This window comes from Thermobia domestica, chromosome 5, assembly GCF_964235325.1.
Source record: "Thermobia domestica chromosome 5, izTheDome1.hap1.1, whole genome shotgun sequence".
Classification (NCBI taxonomy): Eukaryota; Metazoa; Arthropoda; class Insecta; order Zygentoma; family Lepismatidae; genus Thermobia; species Thermobia domestica.
In genome coordinates this window covers 167204684-167215278 of record NC_137458.1, presented here as the reverse complement: position 1 = coordinate 167215278, position 10595 = coordinate 167204684, and the positions used below count along the sequence as shown (strand labels likewise).

The window sequence follows — 10595 nt, the reverse complement described above, 5'->3', positions numbered from 1 at the left end:
AATTAAACTTTCTCATCTATCTCAGAGCTAGATAGGGATAATTCGGTAGTTGAGGTTAAATTGATCTAGGTTTGGGAGGTATGGGTCTACCTTTGATCACCTTAATACCAAATATTCACCCAATAGCTATTGGAAAAGATCCCAATTCGATAATTATTCACTTTCCTTTACCATATTTCTCAGAAATATCCAGTAACAGTTTCCCTCTTTTCTCATCTTCTTACTTTCCCTATTTTTCCTCTCTTCCTATCCCAACTTTCTCTTCTCTTCTTTACTTCTTCTTCTTTTTTAATAAAACTGAAAAGGGGATCGTGACTGGGAATTCCATATATAATGAACACGGTCATGTATTTATTTTATTTTATTTTATTTTCTTTGGAAGTCCGACATAAAAGTTTTTTTGATTTTGATTGAACCTTGTAGGTTCGAAAGTAAGAAATGAATTATATATATAATTAGACATAAGCTGATAGCTTCATGAATATCCCCCCACCAGGGGTGAAGGGTTCCCAATCACGACTTATCCCATGCATCTCATTTGCATGATGCAAGATGCCCCTTCTTTGTTACGGAGATTTCTTTCTTTTTCTTTTTCTTCTTCGCACTTTACAGTTTTAGATTGGCGAACCGTAACAGGATTCATTGTTATGGAAACGGTGGTTTCTATGGCAACGGCCTTTTTCAGGCGTCGGCGGTTGTTTGCCAGGGCATGGTTTGAACGTACCCTGCTGGCATTTGCCTGGTGTGACTGGGGACACCCTCGCACCATCTGACTTTCACCTAGTAATAAGACCGTGTTGCTGCCAACAAGGAAGAAATATGCCAACGTGTTTCCTCTCGACGTTTCGCCCATTGTGCGCTTGTTTCAATGGAGGCACAACCAACCCTTGTTTCCATGTCAAATTTTGCAGATGACCCCCATTGGAGATATTCTCGATACGCCACTGGTGTCGCTACTATTTTTGAATTGTACACATAGGATTTGATAGTTCAATTGTCTGTTTGACGGCTCTATGTGCATTATTAGCTGAGATAAAGGCCTGCTACGGGTAGTCAGATACAAGTCTGCAACAACGCCTCTACCGGCTAAATGGGAACGGATATGACAAAGTTTGTCCTCTAAAAGTTGCATGACATTCAATGTCCTTTCGAACGATTCCAACAGTTATACCACTTTCCATTTCAAATTTTGAAGTTGCCCCCGTTGGAGGTATTCACGAGATGCCATTGGTCTCGCTACTATTTTTATTGCATTCTACACACGATTTGGTCATGCAATTTTTTGTTTGAAGGCTCTACGTGCAGTATTAGCTGTGATATAGGCCTGGTACGTTCTTATTGAGTCACCTTGTACCCTATATATATATATATATATATATATATATATATATATATATATATATATATATATATATATATATATATATATATAATGAAAGTTTAGAATATAAATTATTTATGTAGTGTAGGATGAATTAAAACCTTGAACTTGTTTTTAAAATATTTGCTTTGTAATTATCGTATATCTGTAAAAAGATTTAACATTTCAGAAAGAGTGTAAGTTTCTGATCACAGGTATATGAAGGTAATTTATTTACATAAAAAGTACAATTACGATCTGAATTTTTATTTAAGGATAAGGAATCTATAGTTATGAATTGCTAGTTCATGTAACCTAACGAGTTCAAACACACTGGGCCTTATGCATAGTCGTTTAGAAGTGTTATTAACGTTATACTGAAGGCCTGCCTACTGCAGAAAACATGTTTTAGTCGAGCTCTTTAGTATGGCACTAATCATTAGGCAGAACGTCTCTGCATAATGCCCATTATCTTTCGAATGCGTAGCTATGTAATGTAAGTTCAAGAAAGTATCGTCAAAACTCTAGTAGGATGACCAATTTGCTCTAAGTTTCCGATTATGGTTTTCTGATAAGCAATTCTCCTTTTTGCATGGATTTTAAGAATATGGTCAGATTATATACAGTTGTGAATGTATCTTTTCTACTAACTAATAATATACATCACGTGTTGGTAGCAACCTGAAAGGAAATAAAATAGTTTGTTCCTCGTAAACCAAATGTACAATTAGTTTATACTATAAATAAAGTAATTGAAATGAATACAATTTTATGAAATAATTATAAGCTTGTAAACCAATTAGATAAAAGGAAAATTAAAAAATATAAAACAACGTATGAAGCTTTTATATTATATTGTAGAAAAGCTACGAAGTAAAAATAAGTTGACGTAGCAAATGATCAATGATCTGTTTGAGTGCTAATCATGTTTTAATACATGGATACCTGATGTGATTGGTTACAATTTACATAATTTCAAAAACATAATTAAGTAATGCTACCAATATAAATTAACCCTGTTACCTTACAACCTCATGGAATACCTAACCTAAATACTTAAATGAAGTTTAAAACTATATATGTAGATGTAGAAGACTGAAAAAGCTCCAAGGATTAGAAAGATCAGAAGGTTGGAAAACCTGGATAGTTGAAACAGATACTACATCGTTTCAAAAACAAAAGTAAACAAGCAGTTTGTTGTCAATGAACTTATAGAATGTACACTAATGTTATATTATAATGTTAATGTATAATTTTATTTACCTGCTAAAAAAATTAATTTTGGACGTGTTTTTCAGGTCAACTGTTGTACAATATGAATGTATATATTTGTAACTTCACTAAAGTACAATAACAATGTTAAAAACAATATTCATACTAGTGGACTGTAAGGCTTGATTCGTACACCACATGAATGCAACCAAATATAAATTCACTGTATTTAACGATTACACCTTCAGTTTGCACACAAAAATAATACACGAGAATAAACATATTCACAAGGTCATTAGTTGTAAATGTTCGTAATACGATGGCTTACTGTTTGTGCTATATTGTATGATGTTCTACCATGATATATGGGTCCACCAAACTGTATGTTCTTGCTGCCTCCACATTCACACACACCAAACAATAGAAAAGCGTTAAGCAACTTGAACATTGTTGCCAGCTAAAGGCACACACACTGTTAAATACACAAATAATCCCAAACATACTCCCCCCTGTTGGTCAGCTAAGGTCTGACCAAATGAAACAAAATGATACACATAAAAAACGAAACGAACACAAAACTTGAAGCAATGTTACAACTGTACTTATTTTTTATTACTCAAATCTCAATTCTAATCCTTGTTATATGGTAATGCAACTAGTTTCTTGATGGAACGTTTATATGTTCCAGTTGTAGTACGAACTTTCACTACACGAACTAAGAAATCCTTTCCTGGAAACATTTTTTCAATGATGCCCAATTTCCACTGCAATGCAGGAACGTTGTCTTCAATCAGCAAAACTACATCTCCGACCTTGAGATTGTGTTGCGGTGAAGTTGTCTTAGAGCGTTGTTGAAGACCATGTAAATAATCTCGGGACCATCTCTTCCAAATGTGTTGTTTTAGTTGTTGTATCTTCTGCCAACGAGATAAAGCGGTTGTATGGTAGATCGGTGAGGTTAGGCTCTGGTAAAGCTGTAAGTGCTTCTCCAATTAAAAAATGTCCAGGGGTGAGAACACTGATGTCGTTAGGCTCACTTGATAGCACTGTAAGTGGTCGAGAGTTGAGACAGGCCTCAATCTGTGTGAGTAATGTTACAAACTCTTCATATGTTAACACTGCACCTTTTGTAATACGAACTAGATGGTATTTCATTGATTTTATACCGGCTTCCCATAGTCCTCCAAAATGCGGCGAATTTGGTGGTATGAAGTGCCACTGAATTCCTTCGGTCGATGCAAAATCATGAACTTGAGAACTAAAAGGATCTGATGAAAACAGCTGATACAATTCTTTCAATTCGTTGTTGGCTCCAACGAAATTTGTGCCATTGTCGCTGTATATATTGAGACATCTTCCTCGTCTGGCTATGAATCTGCGTAAAGCTGCTATGAATGACTGCGCACTAAAATCTGTTACCAATTCCAGATGTATTGCCTTGGTGGATAAACAAACAAATAATGCAACATATGCCTTACGTACAGATCTATTTCTAACTGCTCCTGATTTTATGTAAAACGCTCCCGCGTAGTCCACGCCTACGTTTAGGAATGGTCTGGCTTGCTGCACACGAGCTGCTGGCAACTGTCCCATAAGTTGTTTTGAACCACTGGCCTTTAACTTGAAACACGTGAAGCAATGATGGATGACTTGTTTTACTACCTGTTTGCACCTGATGATCCAATATTTCTGGCGTAGTGATGATATTAATAATTGGGGTCCAGCATGAAGTAATCTTAAGTGTTCTGCTTCCACTATAAGTTTTGTCAAGTGTTGGTTTGAAGGCAGAACTATTTGATGTTTGGCGTCAAATGGAAGCTGACTATTCTCCAATCTTCCTCCAACTCGGATCATGCCTTCACTATCTAAAAATGGATGTAAATTGTTCAATTTACTTCTTGACGGAACAATGTTTCCATTACGAAGATGCTGCAATTCGCTGTGAAACCCAATTTCTTGTGTCCATTTGATGCAAACATGGAGCGCTGTGCGGAGTTCTTGTACTGAAAGACCTTCTGTTAGTTTGTTTTGCTTGTGTCTGATGTTATGAACAAAACGTCTACAATATGTTATTGTCCTAACTAACCTTGACAATTTTGAGAATCTTGTTATGGTTTTATTGCACCAATTGTCTAAAGTGACTGTCAATGTTATGGTTCCCTTACTCTCTGGAACTTGATCTGGTTGCAGTGAATCCTTACTTGTGACTGACCAATTAGATTGTAAACTAGAAAGCCATTGTGGACCGTGCCACCATAATGAATTGTCCTTTATGGAAATTGCATCTATACCTCTTGAAATCAAGTCTCCAGGGTTGTCTAAAGAAGTTACATGTTTCCAACAGCTAACGTCAGTTAAGTCTTGAATTTGAGCTACTCTGTTGGCCACGAAAGGTTTCCATTTATTACACGGAGAAGCTAGCCATGCCAACACGATTTGGGAGTCGGTCCATAAATGGACGCTACTTATGTTCAATTTTAAAATTGGTAAAATCTTGTGAACTAACTTTGCCAAAACAACTGCTGCGCATAACTCCAGACGTGGGAGAGTGATTTTCTTGACTGGGGCCACACGTGATTTAGCACATAATAACTTAACTGATATTTCTCCTTGTTGATTGATCGATCGCATATAAATGCAAGCTCCATATGCTCTTTGAGAAGCATCTGAAAAACCATGGATCTGAATCTCCTCTATGTTTCCTTCAACGAGTACATATCTGTCGAATTTTATCTGATTGATTAATGGAAGTTGCTTGTACAATTGAGTCCATTTCTTTGCTAATTCGATTGGTATATTGTCATCCCATTGAACCTTTTGCCGCCACAATTCTTGCAAAAATATTTTGTATGAAATGACAACTGGTGAAATTATTCCTAATGGATCGAATATAGTAGCAATGATGGAAGCAATCTGGCGTTTAGTGATGCACTCTTGAACCTTCATTGGTGACGTCTTGCTTTCAACGAGAAATATATCCTTGTCTGGATGCCATGACAATCCTAATGCCTTGACGCCTTGGCCCTCATGGAACTGGATTGGACGCTGCACTTCTCGAAGCTCTGGCGAGATGGATTCCAATAACCTTGGATCATTCGAACTCCATTTCCTAAGTATAAAACCTCCCTTTCCCAGTAACTCTATCAATTGCTTCTGGACCTCTAGAGCTTGCTGTATGTTGCTCATGCCACTACAAACATCGTCAATATAGAAATCTCGACGTAATATTTCTGCTGCTACAGGGTAATTATGCTCTTCTTCGTCTGCTAATTGCTGTAGGCATCTTGTGGCCACAAATGAAGCACATACCGTACCATACGTTAGTGTTTTCAACTCAAAAACTTGAATCGGTTCATTTCTAGATCTTCTCCACAATATACGTTGTAATGGCGTGTCTTCTGGATGAACATTGACCATGCGATACATCTTAGCGATATCTGCAGTGAATACTACCGAATGAGTTCTAAAGCGCAAAATGATAGAAAACAAATCTTGCTGTATTGTAGGACCAACTACGAGAATGTCGTTGAGGCTTTTTCCGCTGTCAGATTTTGCTGAAGCATCAAACACTACACGGAGCTTCGTTGTAGAGCTTGTGGGCTTAAAAACTGCATGATGTGGCAAATAGTATGCAACGCTGACGTCCTCCTTTTTACGCTCATCTATCCTTACCATGTGACCAAGATCTTCATATTCTTCCATGAATTCCGTATATTTAGCTTCAAAGTCCGGGTGTTGATCGAATCTTCTCTCCAATTGCTTTAATCTAGCCAAAGCCTGCTGATAAGAATCACCTAAAACTGTACGGTCTTCAAGCAAAGGCAATCGTACAATGAAACGCCCTGTATGATCTCTTGTTGTATTCTGAACGAAATGTCGCTCACATGCAAGCTCTTCGCTTGATCTAGGTGTAACAGTAATTTCTTCTAGTTCCCAGAATTTTTGAAGTTGTTGCTGTAGATCTATGTTTGTCTTCACAAAACATGTTGTTAATGGAATGTGGGGGTCACGTTCTTGAGGAATGCGTCCTGCCACGATCCATCCCAATTCTGTCTCCTGAAGCACTGGAAAATCACCTGGCCGTGTTTTGTGTCCTGACTTCATAATTATATAGAATACTTCCGCACCTAACAGAATATCTATGTCTCCAGGCGTATTAAAAGTAGGATCTGCTAGAACAGTGTCCTTGGGAATGTTCCAATCGTCATAATTAATTCTTTCTTCCGGTAGTTTACTTGTAATGTGAGGGAGAACTGAACAACTTATATTCAATGAAAATGTGTTAACACATGAATGGACACAAATATCTACAGAGTACTTTGTATTAGATATCGCTTGATTTATACCTTGAATTGGAGTATACTGTCTATACCGTTTGATGTTCAATTGTTGCACCAAATTCTCTGTTACGAAATTGGTCTGACTAGCACTGTCTAGAAGCGCGCGACAAGGAACCAAATTTCCCTTATTATCCCTTACTTTTACTATTGCAGTAGATAACAACACTCTTGCGTTAGGCCTAGCCTTTAATGCACAATATGACACTTGCCCTAAATTTTCACTGGAATCTGAGTTGTTACTACGCTCTTGCACCGTAGCACTGCTTACACTTGGAAACCGCACTGATTTGTCCTTTGTTACGTCTACATGCAGTAATGTATTGTGCTTTTTGGAACACTTTTTACAACCTCTCGATTTACAATTCTTCAAAAAATGATTACTTTTCAAACAATTCATGCATAATTTATTTTTACGAATGCACTCTAACTTTTGGCTGTGTGCCGCATTCACAAAAGACGAACAAGAATATAAGGGATGCTGGCTATTACAAAATTCACATGCATTTGAAAATGTTGATAAATAAGTCTTTGATGACTGAATACTTTTTGTTTGCTTGTTTTGTACGCTACTACCCTGCTTCACACCATCAATACTAGTTCTCATGTTCTCAAGCACCTGACAACGTTTCTCGAGAAACGAAAAGAATTCTGATAAAGCAGGAAAATTAGAATTCGTATTTTGAAGCTCCCATGACTTTCTAGTAGTTGCGTCTAATTTTGATACAAAGTGTTGGGTCAAAATTACGTCTGTGAGGTTTACGTTTGGCTCAAGTGCTTGTAGCGCATTTATATTGCTAGTAGCTGTATTTATAAAAGCGCGAAGTTCACTTACATTTTCTTTATACACTGGCTTGATTTGTAGTATTTCGTGAATGTAAGAAGAAGCAATTAGCTTTTTATTTGAATACCTGTCAACGAGTAATTGCCATGCTACTGAATAATTTGTTTCGGTAATTGGTAAATTTTCAATTAGGTTTAACGCTTCGCCCTTAAGAGAAGTTCGGAGGTACTGAAACTTCTGTACTGTGGAAATGTCTTTATTCTCGTGAATAAGAGATATAAAAGTGTCCTTATATGATAACCAATGTTTACAATTCCCGTCAAATGTAGGCAACTGTATGACCGGTAATTTAACTTGTGCGCTACTGCTAGTGCTATTATTAACAGCTGATTCTTTATTTCGATGCTTTAAAACAAGTGCTTGCATTTGAGCCTCTAAAGAAAAATACACATTTTCAATTTCTGCACGAGCGTTTACTGCTTCCGCTTCGGGTTCGATTTGATCAATTTCAATAGTATCTTGCACCTCCTGCAACTTTGACCAGACGTTATTTAGATGTTTTAAGCGTGCACGTATTTCTTCTATATTGCCTTCATTTGGATCAAAGGCCTGAACAAAAGTGTTTATTCTTGTTAACTGGCCTCTGTATGCAGATCTTTGCCTTAAAAGACGCTGGTGTGATTCAGCCATGATTAAATGCTACGCAGAAATATGAAGAATAAAAAAAAACTACTGACCTGAAGATGATGTTTTTCTTTCTTTTTTTTTACCTATGAAATATACTCCAGAAGCCTGGTCCTGGTACAACAGCTGTCCGCCTACACAAAACGTGATTATTGTCCAACGTACGTGATAACACCACATATAGGTCGACACAAACACATTTCTCTTCACAACAGCACAGAACAATTCTCAGAAATCTTTGCACTCATGTGGCCCGGATAGGACCAAATGTACAATATGAATGTATATATTTGTAACTTCACTAAAGTACAATAACAATGTTAAAAACAATATTCATACTAGTGGACTGTAAGGCTTGATTCGTACACCACATGAATGCAACCAAATATAAATTCACTGTATTTAATGATTACACCTTCAGTTTGCACACAAAAATAATACACGAGAATAAACATATTCACAAGGTCATTAGTTGTAAATGTTCGTAATACGATGGCTTACTGTTTGTGCTATATTGTATGATGTTCTACCATGATATATGGGTCCACCAAACTGTATGTTCTTGCTGCCTCCACATTCACACACACCAAACAATAGAAAAGCGTTAAGCAACTTGAACACTGTTGCCAGCTAAAGGCACACACACTGTTAAATACACAAATAATCCCAAACAACTGTGTTGTTACATAAAAATATTTTTACTTTTTTATCAATATAATATGTGGTAGTACATAGTAATCTTTGTGTCTGGATTCCTGTAATTACACTAGCCAACAAAATTTTACTTTTTTCTGTAACTGACATGAGAACAGCTAATCTTTATGTTTTCGGATGTGCTGATAATGAAAACGTTAATGAAAATGCAAGATTAGCTCTCGTTTTGAAGTTAGGATAATTTTACGTTATTGCCTATATAAGCTTATCACTGTGGTGTTGTTATCCGTCGCAGGAAGGTCACTGAAGGCGCAACCGCTTTGTTTGGCGTTTGTAATTTTCAGCTGGTGATTCTCTGATTAGTGTCAGTAATCGGCTAACATTGATGCATTCCACTTTCCCTGGTATCTCATTTCCATGCCCGAAATTTGCTGGTGGAAGCGTTTCCTGTGCTCATCGCTTGTAGCACCACAGTTGTCAGGAAATAAAGTCTAAGTGCGAATCCAAGAAACGTAATTTTAAGGACATGTTGCACCCATTCAATCGTAGCAGTGCAGAAGATTTGCCACAAGCTCCTTATAGTTTTCTGCCCTCTTATTTCCTAAAATGTGTGTTGATACTTGAACAAAGGTATTCCAAGCTAACTTTTCATCGCCTGTCAGGATGGTGTTGAAATTCTCATCTTTGTACAGTTTGCGTATCTGGCCAGCTGCGAAAATCCCATCTTTTTATTTTCGCCTTGCTAAGACGGAAATTTCTCGCACAAATAGAGAAATCCTTCCCCAGTTTTGTCCATGGCCTTAACGAAGTTTTTCATTAGGCCCAATTTTACATGAAGAGAAGGGAGAATTATGTTGTTGGATTCGATAAGTACTTCGTGCATAACATTATAAGGTCCTGGTTCTAGTGATTGACGCTTAGGCCTATCTTTCTTTTTATAATGAAGTGTTTTGGCGCGGCTATCCTAGAGGCACAGTTAACAACAGAATTTTGTATAGCTCTATTGTAGCCCAAGTAATATGCCTATGACTTTCAGCTCAATGGAAATCTGCCATTTTAACTTGTCATAGTTCAATCGCAATAACAATTGTTATCATATGTTTCTTTCATGTAAGTTGCATACCCAACCGGTAACACGTTATCTAAATGCATTAGGACACGCTTGAGACTTTTTGGAGGAGTCGATGAAAACCTCCACTCATCACTTTTATAGTCAATGCCTATAGCTGCCATTAGTCCTTCTACATCACTACAAAATATCAAGTTCTTTTCACTTTTGAAAAATGGAAGGAATGACATATGGCGGTTAGAGAACGCAGTCACATTTACCATCTTATCAAGTCAGTTCCACTGTTGTAGTCTTGACGCCAACAGTTAAGCTTTATCTTTCGGATATGTCAAGAAAGACGTTTTCTTCTTGGAAATACCGTGTGTTAATGGAGTTGTCATACAAAAGTAACAATCGTTCACATGGTTTGATGGTTCTCGCCAGATCATGGGTATAGCAAAGCCCATGGAAGATCTTTTACGATTCAACCACGAATGAAGACTCAAAACACAAGAT

At 37.1% G+C, this 10595-nt stretch overlaps 1 protein-coding gene across 1 annotated transcript; it reads right to left on the bottom strand.

Annotated features, from left to right (window-relative positions):
* Nucleotides 1-3412: 3412 nt before the first annotated feature.
* On the bottom strand, nucleotides 3413-8383 carry LOC145685305 (uncharacterized). Its single transcript, XM_081757676.1, has 2 exons — nucleotides 8284-8383; nucleotides 3413-7215 (listed from the first exon to the last, which is right to left on the bottom strand). The coding sequence occupies exons 1-2, from the start codon at nucleotides 8381-8383 to the stop codon at nucleotides 3413-3415; spliced, it is 3903 nt and encodes a 1300-aa protein (XP_081613802.1).
* Between the last annotated feature and the right edge of the window lie 2212 nt (nucleotides 8384-10595).